At 52.5% G+C, this 26,423-nt stretch overlaps 1 protein-coding gene across 8 annotated transcripts in view; it reads left to right on the plus strand.

The window, feature by feature from the left end:
• The window catches only part of RXRA (retinoid X receptor alpha), a 119,226-nt gene that overhangs the window by 87,471 nt on the left and 5,332 nt on the right, over window positions 1-26,423 (plus strand). For all 8 annotated transcript variants that reach the window (XM_080400846.1, XM_080400845.1, XM_080400849.1 and 5 more), the window contains 5 exons: window positions 8,991-9,160; window positions 14,788-14,917; window positions 19,672-19,804; window positions 20,932-21,023; window positions 22,699-22,804. In XM_080400846.1, coding sequence (XP_080256972.1) covers window positions 8,991-9,160; window positions 14,788-14,917; window positions 19,672-19,804; window positions 20,932-21,023; window positions 22,699-22,804 — 631 coding nt within the window. The remainder of the gene's footprint in view (window positions 1-8,990; window positions 9,161-14,787; window positions 14,918-19,671; window positions 19,805-20,931; window positions 21,024-22,698; window positions 22,805-26,423) is intronic.

A 26,423-nucleotide genomic window follows, 5' to 3' on the forward strand; every position in this document is an offset into this window, starting at 1 on the left:
TTTGTACTCTGTCTCCCACTAAATACCGGATAGTCAACAAAATTAAGATTACCATCAGGGACCTTGACGAATGCAGGGATTATTATTGTGGGGGTGGCTGTTTGCATCCAGAAGCAAAACTCTTCTCTGCTTGATCTGTTACTCATTAGGGTCTAAGGTGTCCGTATATCAGCAGCCTTACATTTTAAAGGGAAAAAGTGGAAATTGCCTGTGAGTTAGGGAGGCGGAGGTCTTGTGAAGAGGTGGGAATAAACACTGGAGGGTCTTGGGATGAAGCCGTCGTGCGTGCAGTGCTGTTGGCTGGGGGTAATTTCAGAGGTGAAGGGGGTCATCGGAGAGTACAGACTCTGTGGCCTGGCGTTGCAGCGCGCCGCTCTCTCGTGTGACGAGGTCCCGGCCCCACCATTGCTGGCGACGCCGCCGGATCGCACAGCGAGCAGGAAATACCAGCGCGGAGCCCTTTCTCATGCTCCTGCCGGCTGCCCTTGGACGGCTCACAAGGAGCAGACGTTGGGAACCGGCACAGCCCGGCCCCGCTCCATCTCCCGTCTCTCCTTCCCCCAGCGCTGCCTCCGGATGCGAGCGGCTCCTCACGTGAGCCAGACTGTCTCCGCAGGACCTGCTGGGCTGCCCAGTTTGGTAACTGGGCTTCCACTTGCTGAGTTGGAGGGTGCAGCCCGAGCATGCTGTGGGGCACTGACGGCAGCGTTTGGTGCCAGCTAGGTAAAATGGATGTTGAGCATCTCTGCCGGGAAGCCTGTAGTCCATCTGGAGGCCAGAAGGCTGTCCTCCCCCAGCGGCTGCAGCTTGGGCTGTATAAATGACTCCCAAGATCATTCCTAAATCCAGGTGCAGATGCCGTAACGGCTGTGGCCAGGGTACGGCGTGGCTGCAGCTTGCTTCTGTCAGCTGCCCTGACACGGTCCAGGGCCATGCTTTGAGGATTCAGGACATCTTCTGTCCAGTTGCGTGCCTGATCTCTTAACGTCAAGGCTTGGTTAAACTTCACAGCCTGAAATAGTTCTTCCTCTTCCCCTGTGTCTGTGGGTTGGTTTTCCCGCTCTTGCCTGCACTGCTGAGGGATCTGACTTGCAGCATCGCAGGGAGCGACTCAAGTCTGCAGCTTGGAGACCTCCACGTGTCCCTGGGGAGCTGCTCAGAGACATCACTTGGTCGAGAGGGACTGAAGTTTCCCCTTGTTTTAACCCAGAGTGACTCAGAGCTCAGCTCCTGCACTAGCACAGCAGTCACCGAGCTGTGCCTGATCTCCCTGCCATGTGCATCCCACCTACACCCCCAGAGCTGGAGCCATCTCGGCTCTCAGAGCATCTCTTGGGACCAACAGGAGTCTGGGGAGAATGACCACGAATTCAGGTCTCCAACCCACTGTCTGAGTGAACATGAAACCAGGAAAGTAGCCATACCCTAGTAAAGTAAAGTAAAGGCCGAGTTCAAGAGCACAGTTATTTTTAGTAATAATTTTGGAATGGAAAATGTCTTTTGGCTTAATGAGCTTGTTTCTTACATCCTTTTAAAGTGCTGCTCTTTAAACCAGCTGGTTAAATGATGGTGGGTTTGTTTGTTGTTTTTAAGGATACTGTTAGGTTGAGAAAAAGGGTTTGGTTTCTGATTTTCTCACTGCTTGAGCAATGTTGCTGTTTGCTTACACTTTGCAGCATCTGGCTTTTGAGAGTGAAGTGAGCTAGCGATTTTTGCGGTTGTTTTCCAGAGCCATTCCTCATACGGACTGATGGCGTACAAAGGTTTCAGTCCACATTTTAATACTCCGAAGTCAGATTTTTTTAGCATCACAGCAGTATTTTGCCCGTCTTATAAAAATGCAGTGTTCACTTGAAAATGTTGGAGAAACTACCACTGTTTATTCCTTGTATCTCAGCTTTTGAGCTTGTTTATAGTAGTAGAAAGCTGCAACTTTGGGGAAAAAAAAAAAAAAGGAGATACACAAAAGCAAAGCAGAGGAAACATTCTGAATTAGTTTCCTCAGCTATCGTGGCATTTTTGATATAAACAGGTACCTCAGGCATAAGCGCTTCAAGATGCTGAAGATAGCTTCATAAAAAGGCAGCAAAGCCTAATAAATTCCACCGCTGGTGAAACGGAAATCCCCAATAACCCTCCACCCAGCACTTCATAAATAAGGCAGCCACCCACTTGTAGGCTCCGAGGAGACTGAGCAGGTTTGGGTCTTGGAGGCCACCAGAGCCTCCGGGTGCTCCGGGAAGACGGTGTGCCCTGGCGATGCAGGGGCATGTCCCCAGAACGCATCCAGGTTGGGGCGGTCTGGAAAGCATCATCACCCATTTGCTTTGTGGATCCCTGTGTGTCCTGGGGAATGGCAAGGAGCAAAAGGGATGATCGGAGCATGCTAAGAATGGGAAAGCCAAGGCTAAAAAGTGAATCTTCTGTTCGCCCATGCCTTTCACACTGCCGGAGAACCAGGCTGGGCATCGGTGGCGGCGCCCATACCCAGGAACTCCAGGCGCTGGATCTGTCCTCCAGAGAAAACCCCATTCAGTCCATTTTTGGTGGGAGCAAATTATCCTTCCCCCCTCCTCCCCCATGAAAAGAAACAAACCTCAGCCAGTCATCCACGCTATTGTTCCTGGAAGGATGGATTTTGTCTCAGAAACAAGCGCTCATCTGTATGAACGCTGGGTAAGTGGTAATTAGGAGCCGCCGTAGCCTCCATGTCTCTCCCAGCAAACAAACAAGCCTGCGATGCTCTAACCCATGGTGGCTCTCACAAACGCCTCTGCCTCCGTGGCAAATCCTGTCCCCTTTGTGCCTTTCCCACCCCTCGTTAACATTCCTCCGGCACAAAAGCACGGTGCCCACTGAGCGTGGCAGTGCCCGTGCCGCGGCGTGGGGGACCCAGCCATCAGTGCCCGCGTTGCATCTATGACCAGGCTTTAAAAACAGAGCATGCACTTGAAATATTTTTTTTTTCTTTCCTTTTTTTAAATCTAGTTAGTCTGCCGATCGCAGCAGCAGGTTTCTCTCCAGAGCCCAAGGCTTAAAAAGGAAAGAATGTTACCAGAGGACTGGGATTCTGGGCTGTTCACGTGGCTCAAAGAGCACCAAAGGGACTTGGTGACGTGCATCACGAGGCTTGCGGTGAAGCGGCAGGAGCTGGGGATGCTGCAGCGGCGTCTCAGCAGCGTCCTCCAAGTCCTCCCCAGCACCTCAGTGAGCACCTTGTTCTCCAGCAGCTGGAAAGCTTATGACTCCATGGTGGCCTCCTGCACCGGTTGGTTTGGGCGCCGGAGCTAGGTCGGTTGCTCACTTCGCAGTGGACTCATACCTGCTTATTTCACCACGAGCAAAGGCAAGGTGTGCAGTGTTGGTGCACACACTGGCAGAGGATGGATCTGACATTTTTGCACATCAGCTGGTTGGACCCAGGCAGCAGAGGTTCATCTGCAATCCATGGGATGAGACATTTTGGTTCTTAAAGAGAGGTCACTGAGAAGTGATCTTGACACATGGGGCTCCGTATCTTCCTGTACGATGGCCTCGGGAAGTGCAGATGGGCTGGAGAAGCTCAAGATGAAAAATGACAGCAACGGCCTCAGGCAAGTACAGGCCAAATCAAGCAGGATAACACGAGAGCCTCTTCGTCAGGTGCCATGGAAAACACAGGCTTCTGTCCTTGGCTCGGCTGAGACATAGCTGGAGGAGGTGGGGCTGCCTCTCGGAGCTCTTTGACTGCAACATCTTTTTTTCTCCTCAAGTTGATTGCAAGGTTTAAATGCTTCCCTTATGTTAAGGAAATCAGACTAGAAAACTTGTCAACCGTACGAGTCTCCTTGAAGAAAAATAAAAGCATTGGCACAGCCATCAAGCTATCAACACGAGGAGAGAGCGGGGAAGCTCATCCCTGGAAACACGGCGTGGCAGACAGGGCTGGTGTAATGACAGCTTGGGACTGCTTTGCCTCGCAGGAGACTGATTTCTGGGTTGCAGCAAGCAATGTGCCTGGCTCACCTCCTGCATTTAAGATGAATAGACCCACACCATCGATCAAACGCAGTGCCACGCTCATGACCAGAAAAAGTAGCATCACTGGGAACAGCACAGTCCTAAGAGTGAATCTCGTCCAACAGCCTGAGCGGTGAGGTGGAAGGACAAGGACATGGGCTCCTCTCGATGGCTTCCCCGCATCCATCCGAGAGAAGCCTGGTTGCTTGTCCAGACAAGCCCGTTTGCTGAGGCAGTGATTGAGTGCGATGGGAGACAGGAGGGTCGCGCTGGCCTTGCAGAGTCCTCGCCAGCCCTTCCCTCCGCCTGGTGAGCGGCAGCTCAGCCCACAGCAGCGGGGAGGCGTTCTCCAGCCCTTTTCTTCATTATCACCATCTTATTGTAGTGAGAGCAAGACAGCCCAGCTGAGGTTTGGAAAGGTCCTTGCAGGTCATGCCGTCAAGTGCCTTGTTATCACAGCGCCCCGTAGTTTATTTCTCTTCCCAAGGTCCTCTTGAGCAGAAGCTTAGCCACCCCGCTGCGCAGAAGGGCACGGTGCAGAGGGGGCATCGATGGTGGGCAGGAGACGTGAGCCAGCAGCAGAAACGGGTCCCCTGGACTGCCACTCTGTGTCCTGTCCTTGCTAGTCCTGCAAAGCATCGCATGTGAGGCAGGAGGGAGAAGCATTCTGTGGCCTCCCTAGAGCTGGGAATATTTATTTTTTCTTAAATATACATTGTGCCACAAGGGAGAATTTGGTTGGAGGAGCCAGTTGCAGAACCCCTCTGTTTTTTCATATTTACAGCTTACATGAAAGGAAGAGAAAAATCCAGTAGAAGCAACAAAACCCAAATGAAATAATGATCTTTGTCTCTAAATTTTACTGTGTTACAGGGATGGAGCACCATCCATCCCGGCGCACAGGACTTCTGGGAAGCCGAGAAGAACAAGGTATTCCCGTTTCAATCTTACCAGACAAGCTGCCATGCAGCTACCACGTTTGTATTTCTCTTTTTTTTTTTTAGGAGATAAATAAAAAAACAAAGCCACAAAGAAACCCAGCTTCCAGACCCAATCCATTTGAAAAATGTATTTTTGTTCTCTCCGCTATGGTTTATTGGACTAGTCCCCAGTGGGAGTGGGGAGTGGAGATAAGGTTGTAGGTCTTTATGGTGAGGGGGTCTCCTCACTGCTGAAGATTTTCCTTCACACGAACATCCCATATTGCATGATTTTTTTATTTACTTGTAAAGCTGATCTGCTCGAATGCTTGCTCCTTCTTTCCTTTCCCCAACCCCACCTGCTGTTTCTTCCTACATCTCAAGAAACACAGTCCCCATGCTTTTCTGAAACAGCGATGTGTCCCTCAGCGTCTCTACTAAGGAGCACCAGCGGGTCAGCTCCTCAGCAGGTCTGGGGAGATACCGAGGGCAGTAAATTGCCAGCATCTACCACTGGGCTTATGCCAGTGGAGATCAGAGACCTGGAGGACTCTGCTATGAAGCTGTATGACTGGCAGCTCTTAGACGCTTTTGCTTGCTCCTTGCAGCTTGGATGCCCTCTCAGTTCTGCCGAGCTTTTGAAGCACGGTTGGCAAGGGTGGCCGCATCTGCAGGGAAGCCCAATTCTTGGAACCCACTGAATACAAGAAATGCTGACTGCAAATCCCTGTGCCTTTCAGGACAACGTGTTGGGCTTGCCTCCCCTGGAGCTGTGTGATGCTTCAGGGTGAACCTGAAACTGGGGAAGTGGAGACTTGAAACAGTGGAGATTTGAAACGAATTCAACCTCAGGATCCTGGACTGGGATCACTTTGGGAGTGCCACGCCTGGAAGAACGAGGTGACAGTAAGATGACCATCGGAGGGGAGTTCATGTGTGCACTGGCAGCTGTGCCCCAAGGGCAGGCACAGAGCTGTTGCAGGAGCGAACCTGTTGCTCACCCGAAGAGTGAAGCTGTTCCCACTTCATTCCTTGAACTGCCCGTAGGGAGGGAACATAGCATCTACAACTGAGCCAGCATCTAGAGGAGTCGCTGCCTCGCAGGCATCCCTGAAACCTACATCCAACAGCCAGGGCTGGGCTGGTGTCCTGCATCTTTTCCAAGTGAGGAACAGGTCAGGTTCATAAACACCTGGTAACACGGGTCCTGTGAGCAAGCAGCGACTGACCTTCATGCGGTACAGCCACCTCATCTCGCAGATGCACACCTCGGCGAAGACCTGCGCACGAAGCAGCTTCTTAGGGGGAAGGGAGGATAACAGTGTCCCTGAGCACAGCGTTGGGAAATGGTTGCTGCTTTCCTTTCCAGGGACAGGGGATGGATGGAGGTCATCCAGGCTGCAGGGGGGTTCATAGGGTGATGCCAGCCTTGTCCTGGCTTTGAAGAGGGTTGTCTGGTCTTGGAAAACAGGGGTAGCAAAGCAGGTAATGCTCTGCCTGGCAAGGGCTTGGTTTATCTTTGGACCTGGACATACTCGGTGAGAATACGCCATCTGCTCTGCCTGGTGTGTCATTGCTGCCGGCGGCCAGCTGGGCAGGGGCGAGTGTCAAGGGTTTTTGTGGGGCTGAGCAGGCTGGGATGAGTCAGCTGTCCGCTGACCGGCTCTGCAGCGAGCAGCAGCACCAACTTGCTGGTGTAGCAGCTCAAAGCACAGATGAATAGAAATAACTACTTACGTGTATAATCTCTTTCCATCTGTCTCTTCCATCTATCGTTTATATCCCCTAGATTCAGCCTAATCACTAGCCAATGCTGTCGTGATGACCTGTAAGATTCGCTCTCCTATAACCCTTCAAGTGTATCTGATTCTTTACCCCCAAGAATGTGGCTGTTGGTTTTGATGAGGTTGAGATTTGCAGATATAAGGCTTTAAGTAGCCACTATCTCCCCAGACCTCTGCAGGGCTTTCCCACAAATCCTGGTGTCCAGCGAAGTCACTGGTGGCTGAGCAAGAGGATGGGTTTTGGACTAACACTCCTTCCCGGTGGAGCAGTGGAGGTGGTCGATCTCGGAGCAAGGAACCACGCTTTGCACCTTTATCCTTGAGATCTGCTGCGAGTGTGCATCAGGTCTTTGGCATTTAAGTCATTTTATAAAATCCCATTTGTTGAGGGTTTGCCTTTCTCTTAGGCTTTTCTGTTATTTAGTAGGTGTTTTATCTCTTCTAATGTGCCCAAAGGAGTTTTTGGTGCATCTGTGCTGTTGAAGAAGGGTTGGCATTAAGCAAAAATTTCTAGGCTTTTGATGATTGAGAAAGCAGGAGTAGGGGTGGGGGGAGAAATCTAAGGAGGATTTCATGTTGGCCTGAAAAAGTGAAGAATCCCTGCCAGACAGGAGCCAGATGGACAAAAGCCACGACACAAATCTGAGCTTTCGACAGTGGCAGCCCACCTGGCTCCGGCAGACGAGCAGCAAACGTTGCATGGGCCTCGGGAGCCTCCGCAGCCCATAAACTTAAGAGCAGTTTGCAAAAAATAACCTCTTGCTTTGTGCGTAACAGCTTTCACATGGAAGGAGCCTGAGCGCTGCTGACGTGCAGCAAACAGCAGCGCTGCCCCGGCGGCCACGGCGGGAGGAGGGCGAGCGGTGGAAACTGGCCCCAGGCTTTCGCGTGCTGGGGTGGAGCTGGGTTAATGGGATCAATGTCCATATAGGACTCTTTGAGCATGTGTCTTAATTTCCTGGGTTTTAAGAAGTAAGGTTTATATTCTAGGTTTTATTCTTGCACTTGGCGGAGAGCTGGTCCCGTTGATTGCCTAAAGAGCCTTATTGTGTTACGGACAGCTCTGATTTCCCTAGAACAATACCTGTGCCCCTGCTGCTTTTTCTTAACATCGCATAACCAGCTTCAAATTCGGTGGAGAGGTAAAGCGTTAGGATAATTGTCAATAAATAGCAGGCCTTTTACGTTACTGAATGCTTCATTCAGTTCTCAACAAAGAGCTGGATAAGTTCAGGGACTTGTCTGTCATGACCAGTGATGGGAACTCCTGTTGCTTGGGCTGTTCTCAACTCGTTTGAGCTAAAATGCGCTGTGGGAAACAACGGTGTGTGGAAAAGCGTGTGATTTCGGGTATGTGACGTGATGATTGAGAAGGAGATGGTTACCGATGTAACTGTCTGCATAAAGCTACTTTCCAGGTTTAGGGAAAGTGTGTGTGCCGGTTTCAAAGGGAGACCATTAATAATAATGCTATTAGCATCTAATAAGTGTTTTTCATCTATGTACTGCTCAGACATTAACTCATCAGCATGTGACATGCTTCTGGCTAGATTACTCCTACCACACAGGATTTGGGACAGGTCTCTCCTGTCTGTTTAGAAACTGCTGAGAGACAAAGACAGGATGGTGGTTTGCATAGGGTGCCTGCCAGCAGATCCCTGCTCCCAGCGCCTGTCCCACAGTATCACCGACCTGCCACGGAGCCTCGCGGTGGCCATTGGCATCACTGCTGGACCAGGGAGTTAGATGCATGACGTGACCTCCACAGAAGTTCAGCACTAACAGGCTCAGAACGTAGCTGAACTCTGGACTTAGGCTTTAAACTGGCTGATTTCTCTTTTCTTTAGGATTCTCTTACGCCATCACTTCGCCCGTCTGTTTTCCTCTCCCGCGGTGACTTGCCGTGTGGCTTCCTTGGCTTTTCATCATTTGCCTTCAACCTTTTTGTTTCTGAGACCTCTCCCTCTGCAGAGAGGAGAGTTTCCCAGCAAAGGAGCGGGAGCCTCCCTCGCCGTGCTCCTGGGGGAGCACACACGGAGCAGCTCCCCCAAACCTCACCCCCCCTCGGACTCTCCAAGCCTGAGACCCACTGACCATGCTGGTGGAAAGGTCAGGTGGGAGAACAAGACATCAGATGTCTGTGTGATCCTATAGGTCTGAGGATGCTTTAGGTTGTTGTGGCTAAGGAACACCTGTAGCTCCATGGAGCTTCAGGGTCCCAGCTCAGCCGGTGACACCGTGGCTGGGAGCCCTAGACTGACACTGTCCCTTCTCTGTCCACGTCCAGCTGTCCAGGAGGAGAGGCAGCGAGGGAAGGACCGCAATGAGAACGAGGTGGAATCAACAAGTAGCGCCAACGAGGACATGCCTGTGGAGAAGATCTTGGAAGCTGAACTTGCTGTGGAGCCAAAGACAGAGACATACATTGAAGCAAATATGGGCTTGACGCCGAGCTCGGTAAGGCAGCACTCCCCTTGGCCCCGACCCCATCCCAGGCACTCGGGACAGAAGGGGTGGTGGTGGGGCACCAGGATTGCCCTGGCACGAATACACCAGTGAGCCTAGGTCAGAGAGGGGTTATCATAGCGGGAAAGAAACAGAGCTCAGATACGCAACTTAGGTCTGCTGTAGGCGCCGTGGGGGAGCTTAGATGAAAACCCGAGGAAAGCAAACCCCGTGCCCCTGCACAGCCACCAGCATTGGTGCTTGCTGCCTCACAGCCATAGGGAAGGAACAGACGCTGTAAGGCACAGATTAGAAGGGCTTACAGAGAAGACTTACTTCAGTTAACAGCCCTTAGTTCTAAAACGCAAGAAGACGCTCCATGCTCTGAAGAGCTCAGAGTCCAGTCAAGCCAATAAACAGACCTGCGTGGCTGAAGTGCGAAGAGATAAGAGCTGTAAAATCAGGGTGTGACTTTTCAGATGAAAAATTATACAGCTGCTCGGCTCTAAGAAGAGAAAACCTGGGGAAGCTTGCTGAGAAGTTTGCCTTCAAGTTCCTTTCCCCTTTGGAAGCTTGCATTATAACAGGGCCCGCTTGAAGCATCAGGGCTTTAACAGGACTTTGTGTAAACAAGAGATAGCTGACAGGGAAGTAGGAGAAGAGCCAGGAGCTGTAATGAGGGGAACTGTCTTGGTCCCTTCCCTAAGAGATTCCCTTATCAGCAGGTTATAGCCTTGCTTAGAGAAAGCCTCCCTGCAAAGCAGCTGCCTCCAGATGTGGGAGCCAGCCTATCCTCTGAAATTCTGTTTCTAGCATAGACCCTATGCAAAGCCCTCATAAAGGGCCCTGTGGCAGAGAAGGTACTTGCTGCCCAGTCCAGGCAGCATAGGATGCCGTTTCCTTTCCTCAGTAGCCAGCACCCATTCCCGCGGAAGTACTGGGAATAGAGGAATGCCTCTAAAAGGTAGGGCTGCAGTTGAGGCAACTAATAGAGCGGTAGGGTCAGGAGTGGGGCTAATTACCCCTACGCCTGGCTATACCAGGAGACCTCTGGGGTGCCGAGGGACTGGGAAGCCTCAAAGCAAAGAGATGGAGAGGGAGAGGAAAAAAATAAATTGCCGTGCACCACTGTGCGTGTGCTTTTGGGGCTGGGGTCAGCTGCACACGTTTAATTTCCCAATTGCCCTTCGGCGATGCCTTCTGGCAGGCACGCACGTCCCATGGCACGCTGTGTCAGCAGGAGGGGGCACCGCCGCTGCAAGGTGTCATCAGGACTGGGGAGGGAATAAATTACCCCAGTACCCTGGTAGCTATTGCCAGCCTTGCTGCTGGGGAGGCTGCTGGAGCGGGGAGCATCTCCTGGCTGCCTGGCAGTCCTTCAGGGGGGCACGGAGGTACAGCTGGGGCTGCACCAGTGCAGGCTGGCTAACCCGGAGAGCAGGATTGTACACTGAAATATCCCTCTGCGTTTCCTATTGCTCTGTGCTAGGTGTCTGTGAGGCTGAGATGATGAAATGCAGCTATTTCTAGCAAGTGGAAGGACTCTGCAGTATATATTTGCTGCTACAATAATACTTTATGTCTTTCTTTATATGAGGTTTGGAGGGTTGAGCCAAAAATACCTAATCTGGCAGGGCTTGACAGGAGATCTCAGAGTCAGGCCAGTCCTTGTTGGAGTCTTAAGTCTTGAACGCCTCTATGGGATGTTCTTTTTGGCCTTTACCTGTAAGGATGCTATGACCGACTTGCTAGGTGAGGCTTTCCAGTGCCTAAGGCTTCCTGCTACAGACAGAGCCAAATCCTCGTTGAAACTCTCCAGAAGCAGGTACAGGGCCAGGGTGCTCACCTGCATTTGAGAGCCCCGTTGCACCTGCAGACAGCGTTGCCCTCCAGCCGTAGGGTCCCAGCTCCGTGAAGCTGCAAGGGGCTTTTTTTTGGAGGAGGCAGCTCGTGGTTAGCGAGGGGCTGGTAGAGGCTCTGACGGCTATCAGGATTAAAAATACTTCAGGGGAGTTGTATCCAGCATTGTGCTGACTTGAAAACAAACCCCAGAGAGCAAGCTGAAATAAATGGCTTCGTCTGGCACTGCATCTCCTCAGTCTCTTGTAGCAAATTGAAAGCTGGTTCCTGCATAATTCAACACGCATTACTGTGAACAAGGATGTGTGTTGCATCTAAATAGAAGCAGGAGGCTTGTTGAAATGCCCTATTATTGTCAAGCGGCTTCTGTCGATGGGGTGACATTTGTAGCGGGTTTAGCAGATGTATGAGATCAGCAGCTCGCAGTGACGAGGCCACTGGATGAGGTGAGGGAAGACGGAAGACCGAGGAGCTGCCCTCCTCCCGGCCCTCCCCAGAGAGCTCCTGTGATGGAGAGGCAGACAAATTCAGTCCCTAATAGACACAGGGTGAAACACAAGCTGTTTCCTATTAGCCTGGTATGTTGGGTCCTTCCATTTGTGCCCCTGCACACCTTAGCTCATCTGCATTGAGCTGCCAGTGACCTGGAGGGCTCCAGCTCTTGCAAGGACATTTCCACTGAGTTAACACCCTCCTCTCCCAGATGCTCTCCAGTCAGTGACTGTCACCTTGTGCCGTGGTCCCCTGGCTGCTCTGAGAGCAGAGGTCCTAACTCTAGTTGAGGGAGGTCCCTCTGCTTTGCCAGGTTGGCACTGGCACTGGGTTTTCCACCTGGGACAGGATGGGACCCAACTGTGAGGCTTCAGCACAGTCATCAGAGCTGGTAAAAGGGGAGGGCAGGGGGGCGGCAGCCCATGAGCTGTTCCAGCAGCCCTGGTATCTAAACACATTGCTGACAAAGTGTGCGCTCTGAGGCTGGGTATGGGACCCGGGAGGGGATCTCTGTCCCCTGGTCAATCTATCTGATGGACACCAGAGAGGATGGGGTACATTCACGGTTTGAAGCCCGTGATGGGGAGCGTACAGCGGGCTGCGATCCTTGTGGGTGGCGCAGACAGGATGGGGAAGGATGCTGAGCCAGGCAGAAAGCAGCTAAGACAGGCGGATCTGCCCTTGCAGATCTGCTCTCCTTCTGCCTTGGGTGGTAGGAGAGTGCCAAGACTCAGCGTTTTGACGACCATCACTAAAACACTTGCTTAAAGTAATTGCACTGGTGAGCCCCTGATAACAGCTCTTCAGCCGCTGCAAATAACTGCTAATTGAGACAGTTGTCTGGCTGCTGGCCGTGCCAAAGGCGATAAACCCTTTGCGAGGTTCCCACAAACTGTAAATGAGCACGGCTGCAGGATTCCTCTGCACTGTGTTGTGTGTCCCAGGAACCCCCAGACCCCCTGTGATCCCCACTCCTTGGGAGCTGGAGACTGCTGTGCCCAGGCTGTACAACCGGGCACGAGGATGGGTTTGCCTCTGCCCCACGTCCCGGGCAGCCACAAAGCTGGGCACCTGCAGCGTAAGCACCACCTCGGATGGGCTCCCAGCCACTGAAAGGCAAAGCCTGTAACTGAGAGGTGTTATCCCCATTACCTCTTAATTGGCCTTTGAATGTCTGGTTTCAAGTCACCATCTTCTGGAAGATGTCTCCAAGCTCTGGTTTTCCAGAAGGATCAGGTGCCCACATGTCCTTTCATTCTGTCACACTCCGGCACCGTGCCCTTGCTATTTACTGCAGGAGGGGATTTGCTTTCCATGCACGGGGAGGGTTTCTAGCATCACTTTGCAGATCCCCTCCTGGAGACAGGCAGGGCCCTTTCATCCTGCAGGGATGATACTTTTAGCTGCCTCTCAAGCTAAGGTGATTTAAGTTCTGCCAGGAAGCGCTGTGGTGGTTCCAGGAACTGCCATCTGAGGTGTAATTAAAGGCTGGGCCCCTCGCTGAGGCTTTGTACGAAGCGCCGAAGGCTGGGTACAGCTTGTGCTGCCTGCAGAGCTCCAGCGGTACAGCCTGGGCTGGGGGACCCAGAGCCTGGCTTGCTGCATCAGGGTGAGTCCTAGGGACAGTGACAGCCTGCCCTGATAAAAGCTTTGGCAACATCTGACTTTCCTAAAATACCCTTTTTGTGGGGCCGTGCAGGCACTTGTTGCTTCATAGGGCCAGTTCTGCTGGAGCTTGGAGTTTCCTATAAGTCATGTCCCTCGCTGGGGCGTGCAGGGATCCATCCCATCCCACCCCCATGGGAGCTGGGAGCCCTGGGTTCTCCACCTGGCTGCTCCAGCTTGTTGAGCAAACTTGAACTTGGTGATGTGCCTGTAGCCTGGGCCATGGGTGACCCTTCCTGCAGATGCCTCGGGTTGCTGACGTTCCCTGTGTTTTCAGTGAGACACTTCACCCTGCGAAGCTCCTCCTCACGCCCAGTTCAGGTTGTCCAGAGAGAAACCCCATCTTCTCTCCTTCTCCCAGGGAAAAAGCCCAGTCCCTGCCCACATCTCTTTCCCCAGGGCAGAGCCCCGTCTCCCTTGGAGTGACTTCTCTGCCCTTGTACCCCTCCGGGAGCGGCTGGAGATGGGCAGAGCAAGGAGGGAAAATCCCCGTAGCGATGCTCCCCACTCCTCAGCTGCGCCGCTGAACACGAGCCCACTCCCATCCATCTCTGCAAGCAACAGGTGAAAATACTTCGAAGGCGGGTGCCCCTCAGCTTGCCAGATGCTGGTTATTTTAAGCCTGGAGAACAGGAGACATTGGCCACTGAGCAGAGTTTGTGTTTGCTGCCAGGGGACAGCGGAGGGGACTGGGCAGGGGTCCAGGGCATGGCTCTGGGGAGCAGGAGTGAGACTTAGCAGTGTGGTCCTCATCTGCCCAGCCTGGGAGAGGGGTTTGCCATAGCACAGCCAGCTGGTGATGAGGAATGGCCTTGTCCTGCTGAAACTGAAACTCGCAGGAGAGAGGGGTTCCGCTGGCATTTGTGTCTGAATTTACACCCCTTCCCCGTGCCATACAGGAGTAAAGTAAACACTCCTCCTCTGATTTGGAAACTGCTCTTTTAAGGACATGAAAGAAAAATAATTGTACAATCAAAGCTGCTAGATATCAGCAGGGATTACGGCGGGATATGTAGAGGGGCTCATACATCCCTGTCCAGAGAGCTGAACTCTATATACACACTCGTACTAGCAAGGTCTGTCTTCGCCAGGGTTAGACGGGCTCTTCCAGTTCCTAATCACAAGCCCACTTGAGCTGTTAGCAGTTCCTTTAAACAGGGATTTGGTGTGTTTAGGCTGACTGTCCTCCTTGAGAACAGATGGTTTTTGTTACTGGATAATATTTCAAAGGAAAGGGTTTTTCTTTTTTCTGTAATGCCCCCTTTGGTGCTGGTTTATCGAGCTGGGAGATGCTGGCACGGGGAGCGTGCGTGCTGCACAGGCGCAGGAGCCCGCCCTTCCCTGGGCTGGAGCTCATTTGGTTCATCAGTCAGTGTGATGGATATTGGGTCTCAGCACTCCTGGTTCCTGTTTTGGAACTGGCTAAAAACTATTTAAAACCATGTGGTGGAGAAGCCAAGTCACCTCCTTTCCCTGCGACTGATAACATCCGCGTCTGGGGTGCTCCTGACTTTGGGGTCCTTCCCTGCAGCAGGGAGGCAGCAAGCCCCTTCAGCTGCTCCTCCCAGCTTCTCCTCCTTGCTCTGCCCTCTCCAAGCCTTTCCATCTCCTTCTCTTGGCAGCCCAATGACCCAGTGACGAACATATGCCAGGCAGCAGACAAACAGCTCTTCACCCTGGTGGAGTGGGCCAAGAGGATCCCCCACTTCTCCGAGCTGCCCCTGGATGACCAGGTCATCTTGCTCAGAGCAGGTGAGTGGGAACTGTCCCCGCGCGGGCTCCGGCACAGGGTCGGAGAAGTCCTACATCTTGCCAGTGACAGGTATTACACTTAGATTTAGGTCCCGGCAACTTGAAAGCTGTTAACCGATTCTGAGTAATAGTCTCTGATAATTCAATTTCTAAATAGGATTTAAAAAGCCCCAAGGGACGTGTTGCTGAATGTGGTCCAAAATGTTCCACCAGCTGCCGATCGGCTGAAAAATGGCCTGGCTTCATCTGTGATGAGTGAGGTGCTCAGAGATGTGCGCTGGGTGGTTGAAGCCAAGGGAGCTACACGCTGCCTTCCTCCCAAGCTGAGACTTGAAAGACCGAGTGGGCTCGGGACTCCCATGAAATTTCATCAAACTAAAATGTTTGATCCTAATTAAAACCAGAAAGGGGAGAAAAATACATCACCCTCCCTCTCCCACCCACCAAGATGAAAATAAAATTCTCTGGACTTATTTTAAATTTCCTTGTGCGGCAGGGGGTCTGCAGGAACGGAGGCTTTGGGAAGTGGAAAGCGGTTAGCTGTAAAGAGGGTCTTCTCCCAACAAGTACATGCAAGCCCCTGCTGCTGGCAGGTTGTGTGCAAAGACTGGGGATGGCAAGAAATAAGGAGCAGAGTTCAACAAGGCGCATTTTAGGCGTGAAGCTCTTTGCGTAGCTCCAGTCATCAGATAAGTGATTAAAAAGACTTCGGCTTGATGCAACAGAGGGTTTTGCTCCTGTAAGCGAAGAGGAAGGCAAGTGGTCAGTGGGATGGATGAAGCCACTTCCAGCAGAGGACAAACTCCATGTGAAGGGTGACACTGGGGGAGGAAATGAGATGCTGATGGCTGGCGGTGACACCCAGCTCTCGGCTTGGCGATGAGAGACAGCGACCTTGGCTAGTCCAGAGAATTTAAAAGGGGATGACGGAGGAGCCCGGTGCAGAGCAGAGGGAGCGGGCGAGGTACCTGGAGTGAACCAGTCTGGCAGCCAAACCCAAGTAAGCCGGGGACTCTGAAGTCCCTGGTAGTTTTAAAAGTTCCTCTTGTTTCCCCAAAATGCACTTTTGTAGGAAATTCAAAAGGGGAAAAGCCAGCGGAGTGTGTGCTCTTCTCTCTGCACTCTTCTGGCCTCGGGTTCACGGTCTCTGTAGACGAGACACCGCTGATCTACCTTGATGGCAGCGTTCCTGGCTTCTTACTGTAGAAAGTGTGTGCCCCAAAATAAATGCCCATGAAACTGGGCAGGAAAATGCTTTAAGAACCAAGTGCAAGGTATTCACTTCAACATAAAACGTAGAAAACTGCCAGAACTCTGCCGGTCCAAGGTCTGTCCTGGTTGCTTCAGGAGAAGGTATAAGGACACCAGAGCAGGAGGATGATGAGATGTTTCCCTCTTCCCACCACACAAGCACTAGCTATCATTCTGTTTAATAAGGCTGACTATAGCCCAGATGTATGAATCTAAATACTTTCTGTATTTTTTTTATTGACTGTCAACTAGCATAACTGTGTACCTCGGCCCTACATACAACTACCCAGTCCCTCTTGCAACCTCCCTGCAGTCCTTGACCTCAATGGTTTCTGGGCGATTAAGGCACACCAGTTACTGGTGTAGGTTTTCCACTCTTCTTACATTACTGAAAGGAGATTTTTATAGTCACATTTCATCTAGTGATTATGACAATAGTCTGGGAATGGAGAATTCGGGGGTTTTGTTCTTGCTACAGGCTTGGCCAAGTCCCATGCCTCCCTGGACAGCTCCTGCTAGCTCTTCCGTAGGTGGGTGTGTTGCCAGAGCTGGCTCGGGGACCTCTAGAAAATGCAAAAAGTGTATTTTTGAAGAGCGTCTCTAGAGCCTCTTGTGAGAGTGGATGAGCAGAGGAGGCATCTCTATAGAAATCTTTCAGGGCTTTCTGCAAGTATCGCAGGGAAGAACTGGTTTCAGACAAAAAGCTTCCTTTTTCTTTTGTGAAATGGAAACAAGACCCACAGCAACAGTTCAAGGTTTTCCTTTCTCTTTAGAAGAAAGCTTGTGAAAGCTGAACTGGAGATTTTCTGACCTGATGTTCTTGCCTTTGTGCTGGTGCATGTTATGACCGACTCCGAGCTGGTGTCCTGGAGGGGCCACTCCGTGGTACAGGAGGAGATGGGGCTGCAGACCCCATCACATCCCAGATTTCATGGTGGCTCTAACCCCCTGGCACCTGGAGCAGCTCCGATGGGCTCCCTGCTCCAAGCATCTCTGACGGGGCCTCAGATGACCTCCCCCAAGTCTTTTAACCAGTGGCTCTATCTATTATTGAGTGGGGAGAGCAGCCTGCTGAGAACAGCTGCCCATGAAATATTTAAGTATTAAAATTTAGCTAAGAGCGTCAGTCAGGTTCAGTCATGCATCCTTGGAGGCAAAATTAAGTGAAGCACGCATCTTTGGAGGAGCGGTGCCGGGTGGGCCGGCAGTAGCTTTCCTCTAATCCTGAATCATTTAGAAATCTTCCCTTCCTGAGTGTTTTGGAAGAGAAGGAAACCCATCTTTTTCCAGCCTGTTTTCCCTAGGTTTTCTTGTTTCTAAGCTTGCTGTGGCTGAGACAGGAATAACCTGATGTTTTCTCCGCGTTGAGGCCAGCCTGGCAAAGGATGCTGAGCACTACATCTCTGCAGCTACAGTTCATTTTGTAGGGCTGGTGGGGAAACTTGGTGGTGAGATGGATTAACATGATGGTCACTGCGCAGCCAGGTGCCTTCCCTACCCCGGAGGAGCCAGAGCATCCCCGGAGGCCGGAGCCACCGTGTTTGATGAGAAAGGAGTCGCAGGAGTCAAAGGGATCTGCTCTGCTTCTCTAGAGCTTGGGCTGAAATGCAGAACTCCTTGGGTAGACTTGTTTGATCTCTTACCTCGGATTTGCTGCCTGTGGTTATTGTACCTAATTTTTCCTGCTTGCCTCTTTGTCCTGTCAGCATTTTGGGGATGCTCTGGTGAAAGCACCGGGTAGAAATAGGTTCCCCATTTCAGCCCAAATGTCCCAGCTCTAAATGGGAATAATTCATCTGGAGGATGCTGATTAATTCAGCGCTCCTTAGCTGGAATAAGCCCAGCACAGATGCTGGTGGCACCCCGCAGCCTCACCGCTTTCACATCTTCTTGACAGGTGGGAGGCTGGATTTGGAGCCGCTGGGGCTGTGCGGAGCCGCAGCAGAGGGGTGCTGGGTGATGGCCAAGAGGCAGGGCAGCGCTGTGAAGGCTGGTGCTGTGGAGGGACAGAACCAGCTCTGGTTTCTGTGGGTTGGAGCTGCATGGAGGGGCTGCGTGGGGGGTTGCTGTCGGTCTGCGTGTGATGGCTGGTGGGAGGCACCACGACTCTGGGAGTTGCTGCTGAGCCGCGGAGCGTGGCTTTTGCAGGCTCCTGGTGCCATCACACATCTTCTCCTCCGTCCTCCTTGGGTTTCACAGTGTTGCAATCCCTCTGCAAGTGCCAGGCCTCGCCCAGTAAATAGCTGAATAAATGTTCCCGTGACTGGGGTGGAAACATTCTGCGGCAGCTTAGGAAAGAGTGAACTTTATTCCTTGTCAACATTTCTAATGGCACAACCCATGTCTGCAACAGTAGGTAAATACAGCACACGTGGACCTTGTATTTATTCCAGCCAGCGAGAAAAGATGTGTTTCTGTGGCTGGAGAGGAGGTGAAGGATATTGTTGTATTGCTTTTCCAGCCTGGGAAAAAAAATAAACCAAATATCCTAACATTTCTGGACCCTGCCAAGTAGCCCCGTGTTCTGGACAGCAGAACATTTTCAGGCCAGGTAAATCCGCCACGTGATGAGTGTTGCAGAGGACCCATCTTGTCTTACTGAAAATGCCTCTCCTGCTTGAAAGTCACCAAATTTCCACCCTTCAAGCTTTACAGCATTTCTTCTTGTGATGGGTTTGCTTCAGGCATTCTTGAACTCAGCCAGTAATGCATTTAAGAATTTGAAGTATTAAATTAAGCAGGGGAGCTGGAAGGGAGGTCGCATCTCCCGTCCCTTCCCCATTTGTAACCAACTCAAACTGCTCCCGTGGTGTCGGGGCTCAGGGGATTTATTTCCCTATCTCCTGAAGCAGCATGTCTGGTAACTAGTAAGACAAAAGCTGATTTCTGAGTAGCTATGGAAAGCTGTTAGAGCAGCAGCCGTGGATGTGGGACATCCCTGTGCAGTGGCAGGCGGGAGGGGAGACAATCCCTTCCAGCATTTATACAGCAGAAGCAACAAACCTGCAAGCAAGGGTTTTCCTGGTCCCGATTTACACAGCTGAATAATGGTGAATGAACTTCTGTGCCCCATTAGGGCCTGAAAATGAGCCCAATTAGCTGATGTAAAGCGTTAATAGGTTTTTAACTGCTCAGAGGCATGGCGTAGAAGGTCAGAGGGGGAGCGCAGGGCTCCACACCCACTCGTAGGTTCACGGTGAGAGGAGCAGGGCAGAGAGCTGTTTGCTCTGGTGCCTGCAAGGTTTATAGAGGAAACTACTTCCCCTATTAGCCTTATATTTTTAGTGTATTTGTTCCTTAACAGTTTTTTCCTTCCCTGACATCCAAGAGTGGGTTGGCTCCCCCTTCCCTTCCCATATCCAGCCACGTTACTCTAGCAAAGGCAGTTCTTGAGTGGTTTCCTCCTCTCTTTTTAGCACCAGGGAGGTGATGTTGCTGATTCCCGAACCCACTGAGGACCCGGTGGCTCTAACCTGCGGCCTTGGTTGTTTTCTCCTCCCCAGGGTGGAATGAGCTCCTCATCGCCTCCTTCTCCCACCGCTCCATAGCCGTGAAAGACGGGATCCTCTTAGCCACCGGGCTGCATGTGCACCGGAACAGCGCGCACAGCGCTGGCGTCGGGGCCATCTTCGACAGGTGGGCAGAGGGGAGGATGGATGTGGGGAGCGTATCGCGGGCCACCTTGCCTGGACATCCCCGGCTCTGTCTCCACACCAGTCTGCCTCCGTTCCTTGCGTTGCAGAGGGCTGGAGGGGTCGGATGGAGATGCGTTGGCACCGGGGCTCGTGGTCGGAGAAGCGCGGGCTGAGGCGTGTCCATCCCACAGCATCCGCGGGAACGTTGTGGTCCTTGCTGCCGGCAGCACGGTTCGATCTCTCCTGTTAAACCTATAGAAACCAACAGCCTGAAATAGTCAGGGAGCAGGCTGCCCAGCGCAAATCAAAGCCTCTTTCATGGGGTCCAGATGCCTTCTAATGTTACAAGGAGGCCACTCGTTCATTTCTTTTCATCTTTAATTGGACCAAGACACGATTTTATTTTCACAATGAAAAAGCACCAAAAATACCCAGCAGGTTCCACATGCGTTTCCCGAGGGCTCTTTAATCTTGTGCTTTGGGAAAGTGTTTTGAAGCCAGACTTCCAGGGCGTTTGACCCACAGCGTGGCTCCAGACGCTGCTTAAACAGTGGCTGGTTTCTCTGCCCGAGACTCATCTTGAGATGACTTAGTTGAAACCAAATCACCTTTGCTTCTTTGCTTTGCAAGGAAATTGTTCTTTGGACCTGGGTGACATCATTTGTTTCCTGTGAGGTCATAAGTGCAAGATCATGACTTCACTGCAGGATCTAACAGGAAAAAACTGGGCAATCAGTGGAAAATATTTCAAGACCGGCACCTGCAGTAAGAGCAAAGGGAGTAATAAAAATTACCGGCAGAGGAAATTGCTTTTAGATACCTGTTGGGGTTTTGTTTTTATTATTATTTTTTATTTTTAGACAGCTTTCTCAGGTGCCAAAGCCTCTCAGTGAATGTATGAAGCCAATTTTTATGGTCCCTGTTGTATCTCCGAGGAACTATTGATGTTCCTAATGAGCTATTTTTGATACAGGAGGAAAATGAGGGCATATCCTCAGCTGGTATAAGTGAGCGCTATCCCATGACTTCATTAACCACGCGCCAGAGGACCTCGCTCTGGGTCTGACACCTGGATGTTTTTTCATTTCTTTTTAATGCTGACGCCTGTGATTTCTGTGTCCTTTGCAGAGTACTGACAGAACTCGTGTCAAAAATGCGAGACATGCAGATGGACAAGACAGAGCTAGGCTGCCTGCGAGCCATTGTCCTCTTCAACCCCGGTACATGCCGTTATCTTCTCTCCTGTCCTCTCTTGGCTGATGCCGTGTCCTTTTGGCTCCTTTTCTTACCTGTAAAGCTTCAGTGCAAATAACCGAGGGCACCCAGCTCCCGAGGACAGGGAAAGAAGGAAGAGAGGCAAGGGTGAAAGTCAAATTAAGCGCTGCATGTGCATCTGCCACCTTACAAGCATGTCCTTTGCAGGTCAGGGATGGATCTGGATCCATGCCCAGTGCTGCTCTCCAGGCCTCCCTTTCCAAGGGGTGTTTTCCCCTTTGCAGAGGGCAGCATGGTTTCGCGGTCCAGAATATTCTCCGTGCAGGGCTCAGGCTTGGCTGGGACTCGGCTGCAATCATCCGAGGAGATGGCAAATGCTGCTTTTGGAGCCGACTTCTATTGATGGGCTGAGTTCTCTGCTGAGCTTGAGGGGCTTTGGCTTGATCAACGTTACACGGTCTTCCCGTGTTTAGTTTTACAGCGACTCTGTAAAAAGAAAGTTCTGGTGCTTGAGGGAGTTGTCCCTGAATAGGAGCAAAAATGAATCTAGATATCCTTTAAGAGAAAAGTACGGATTAGAGCAAACTTAGAGCATGGATGTTATTGTCCTCAGTTTACCAATCTCAACATCCAAGGGCTTTTATTAACTGCTTTTCTGGAAGAGCCCTCTGCAGACCTGGAGAGGGTGAAAGGCGTGAAACGTGCTCATAAAATACACAAGAACTTTTATTTTTTGCCTGCAGTTTGCTTAGTTTTACAGACTCCAGGAGGCTTCGTGCTGCTGGCTTTTCCCCCTTAGCCCCAGCTGCCCAAGGGGAGAAGAAGGCTCAGTGCTGGAGTTTTCTCCGGTGTTTCAGAGAGCACAGCCCTGCTGCAGCGGGGGATAGACTGCCAGCTTGCAGACCCCTGTACAGCTCTCTTGCGGGGGTTCTCTGTGTTTTGGAGCAGGTCAGTCCCGAGCAAAACGAGATGGCAGCCAAGGACAGACCTCCACATCTGTGGCCACCCCTTCCCCTCCCTGCCCTTGCAGGAGCGTGGTTTGTGCCCAAGCACGGCTCTCTGGTCTTTCCCACCAAACCCGGGCCAGTGCGTTTCAGCAGGGTGTATTGCTGTTTCTGGCATTTGTTTTTCTGCTCACCCCCCTCCACCCCCTTGTAATCACCCGTAATTTATTGTCTGTAATTTGGGATTAGCCGTATATGGTAAAAGAAGGGGAATCTGGAGAGGTTCCCATCGTGCATGTGCTTGGCGATATCGATTGCTTGACTGTCCCTTTCACCTTACTAAAAACAGATCCTCGCCGTGTCGCGGGGGACCTGCCAGAGCCGGGGCTCTTTGTTCAGCTCTGCCATGGTGCTTCGTGCTGGAGGGAGAAATCCCACAAGCCCAGGGCTTGAGGGCGACTTAAAGCCTTTAAATGAGGGTCTGTGACCGCTGGAAGGAGTCAGAATGGTTGGGGTTGGGGTGTGAGATGGGGTAAACCACCTCTGTAGTCACAGGGCTTGAACACTCCCCAGGAGGTGCTGCCCCGAATACCGGGGTTCAGACCCCACATCCCCACTGTGCCCTGGTCTGGTGGTGCTGGGAGGGATGGGAGGGGCTGGGGGGTGCACGGGGGACTCCTTTCCTGCCTGGAAAGCCTGGAGGTTTTTGGCTGATGATCCTTTCGTTGCCTTTCAGACTCAAAAGGTCTCTCCAACCCGGCTGAAGTGGAGGCGTTGAGGGAGAAGGTGTACGCGTCGCTAGAGGCATACTGCAAACACAAATACCCCGACCAGCCCGGGAGGTGAGTTGCTGGCTGTGCCCTGTCCCCCTGCAGCCTCACACGCCTGCAAAGCCCTGTGCATTGGGTGCTGCAGCCGGTGCAAAGGGTCCTCAGGGTCCTGCACCTGCGTGCAGGTGCTGGCTCCTTCCATTTTGGACTGTCTGTTCACACGTCTTCTGGGCGTGAACAGTTCTCTGCAGAGAAAACCCACTCATTTCTACCTGCTTCAGCTTTGAACGTCCTTAGAAAATCCCCCTGTGAAGTGCAGAGAGGTCTTTGTTCCCGTGCCAGTAAATGCAGCGCAGCCAGGACAAGGTCGGGGGTGACTAGACCTGAGGAGCTCCGGCTCCTGTGGCCGCAGCAGTGGGATGAGCGCATGGGGGAAGGGGTATCATTTCCCTTTTGGCAACCACGGAGAGCAAACCACAGCGAAAATAAGACGCACATGGAGTTAATTTTCAGTGGCAGATGAGCATCATTGCTGGGAAGTGAAAGCCTCAATTGATGCTCTTTTCTCCCCTCCCCACCTCCCCCAATCCAGCTGGGAATGGGAGGGGGAATTAGGAATGCTTTCCTGGACCGCTCTGGAGCTGAGTGGGCGCATTTTCCCAGTTACAGCCTGAAGCTGGCAACTGCCAGTTAAGTTACTGACAGTCATTTGAGAAACCAAGCAAAGCACTGGAAACTGCTGTTGGTGCTGAGGCGTGAATATTGGGGCAAACAGCCCCAGCAGCTGGGATTTGCATCTCACCTGCATTCCTGGTCTTGCGTGTCTGGATGGTTAAACTAAAAAAAGGATGCTTTTAATGCAGTGGGCGGATCATGCCCTCAGAAGTAATATCGGACTTATTTTTTTCCCCTCTTTGGGTACCGATGTGCTGGCAGATGTAAAAAAGATGTGTTGTTAAGGGGCTTCTTGGATGTTTGTGGTTGGCTTGTGGCAGGGAGAGTTTAGGATGAAGGTGCCATTGGGTGTGCTTGACTTTGCGGTGAGGAGGGGAGGTGAGGGATGGGGATGGTGCACGGAGCAGGGATGATTACCTCTCCTCTCCCGGGTGGTTTGTGTGGACCTCAGGCCAACTCTCAAGCTGACTCCTCTTCCAGAAAGCGTTATTAAATTGCAGTTCCTAAACAAATCCAGACCCAGAGCCTGGACTTTGGCTGTTCTGGTGCTGCAGAAGAGCTCTGCTCCCCTTGGGGCTCACAATGAGCAGCCAGCCATACCTGGCACAAGGACAGCTGCCTTGGGAATCGTGGCCAGCAGCTCTCCTGGATTATTCTCCGAGTGGGATGAACCCTTTGCTTCACACAGGTGTCCAGTGTCTGCAGCTGAGTCATCATGCTGCCCTCGCGTGCCGCTGCTGGCTGCTGCAGGCTGGGGTGGTGCTGGGCAGGGGCTGGCACGGGGAGAGCCCCACTCACTCTTCATTGACCAAACCACCAGGAAGCTGCTGTGCACACGGAGCAGGGTTGCCGAGCCCCCACTCAGAACCAGTTCCCCAGGGCTCTACCTCAATGATCAGCGATGTGTAAGGGAGTATTTTAGGTCCAGTAGCTGCGCCAGTTGGTGTTTGGTCTCTCGCTGGCTTTGAATGAGCTTGGGCTGGGGACCTTCTTGTGTGATCCTCACACCCTTCTTTGGTGACTGTAAAGGATTTTGCACGCTTAGGGCTGTCCCGAGAGCCGTGACTGAGCATTGCTGACCTTACTCCATCTCTTCCATGGTGCAGGGCACTGGTGGAGTAAGCGCAGGTGGCTTGGGAGGGTTAACTCGTGGGCTGGGAGTCCAGAGTTGCACAAGAGCTAAATGCAGCTCTCGGGAACTCTCTCCATCCTCCTAGTCTCATGGCACAATGTGATTACCATCTGGGGCTGGAAACAAGTTCTTCCTGTGGTTGAGCAAATGCCTGGTGGAGCCGGTGGTGGGTGCCCTCCCCTGCTCCACGCTGCGGCGAGCGCTTGGCTTCCCCACCACTTCGGATGCCCTTCGGTGCATGACTTCAGCCTAGTGCCCGGCCATCGAGAGCTTGCGAGCACCATGTAAACACCAAAAGGGAACTTCTCTGCAGCAGCGAGACGGAGGGAGGCATTCCTAGGAAAAACCCAGCCGTGCTGCCTCTGCGCCAGCCCCCGCTCTTCTGCAGGGAGGGCACGGTGTGTACGTGACACCCAGCAGCCGCGGGGAATCAGGGCTATTTTCTCCCCTCCCTGGCATGCTGTGCTGCGGGCTGGTTATCTCACAGTTAAACATATCGGAGGGCTGGAGCCATCATCTGGTTTGGTTTAAAGTGAAACTTCCTGAATGGGCTGGTAGGACTGATTTGTTTTTCCTGGCTCTGCTCCCATCATCCTCGCCAGCTCAGCGAAAAAAAAAAAAAAAAGGCAGAGAGGAGTGTGCATGCATGTGTAATGTCTGTATGTTTGTGCATGTTTCCCCCTATGCGTGTGTTTTCTAGAGAGTCCCCCTCTCCCTGGGCTGGTTCTGGCCTTTGCTTGTGTTCAAGCCTTGATTGTGCAGCAGTAAAAACAAACATGCTCCTGGCCTTTTAAAGGGCTTTTTCCCTGGTTTGAGAGCTCTTGGCCCAGGGAAGTGATGTCCCGCAGTGCCTGGGGTTGCTGCCTGTACTCCTGGGGCGCCCTGGCTGGCATTGCGGGGGGCTCTGAAGCACCCTCGCAGGAGCCAGCGGTTTTCTCCTGGCTCCGCAGCCTCCTGCCACCCTCGGAGCCCAGCACACACCAGCCTTTCCCCAGCAGGGCCGGCTTGGCCCTTGGGCTTGTCTCCTTTGCCCCGGCTGGCTCCTGCAGCGCTGTCGGCTCTCCCCAGCCCCCCTGGCTCTCCCCTGCCCAGCTGCACAGCTTTCCTGCCTCTGGGCTCTTGCAGGCATCTCCACTCTTGCAGGCATCTCGGTAAGACCTGAGGAGTGTCCCAGCCGGGCAGGGCAGGCTGGGGAGAAAGGGCTTTTGTTCGTCTGGGGCTTGTTGGAGCCCCGCGCTGGGCAGGGAGAAGGGGAGCACCCTGTGTCCTGACTGATTTGCAGCACTCCTTCCAGCTTTTGCATCAAAGCCCTTGTCTCCTTCCATTGCTTCACCCCCGAGGTGCCTCCAGCCCGACAGCCGGGTTTCTGCTGCGCCAGCAGCCCCCGGGGCTCGGCAGCCAGCAGCTGAGTGGTGGCTGGCGGAGCTGCCTGGGAGGTGCTCGGTGCATGGAGCCAAGTGCCAACTAACCCCACTCAGCATCTCCTCCGTCCCCTCCCCGGCTGCTTGCCCCCTTCCCTGACCAAAGATCGAGCTGCTGAAGCTGCTTGCAGCACTGCCTGTGCTTGGTGGTGCCTCCTCCCCGTGACTGCAGTGCAGGGACCCCATGAGCATCTCGGGGTGCTCACCGAATGGTAATGCATGTGCATGACGCGGGTGTGTGAAGCCAGTGGTGCGCCCCAGTGCAGGGACGGCTTTTCCTTTCTTATTTTACTCTTCCAGCTTGGCTATCGGTACGTTTGTTGTGAATACCCACCGTGGCTGCCTGATCTTCAAGGCTGGGGACATAACTAGTGATTTCTCTGCACAGCTCTGGGTGTAGCCCCATGACTTTGGTAGCAAAAGAGGTTGTGTCTGACTCCCAGCCCTTCTGAGCAGGGGCGAC

This window comes from Falco punctatus, assembly GCF_963210335.1.
Source record: "Falco punctatus genome assembly, chromosome: 9".
NCBI classification, from domain to species: Eukaryota; Metazoa; Chordata; class Aves; order Falconiformes; family Falconidae; genus Falco; species Falco punctatus.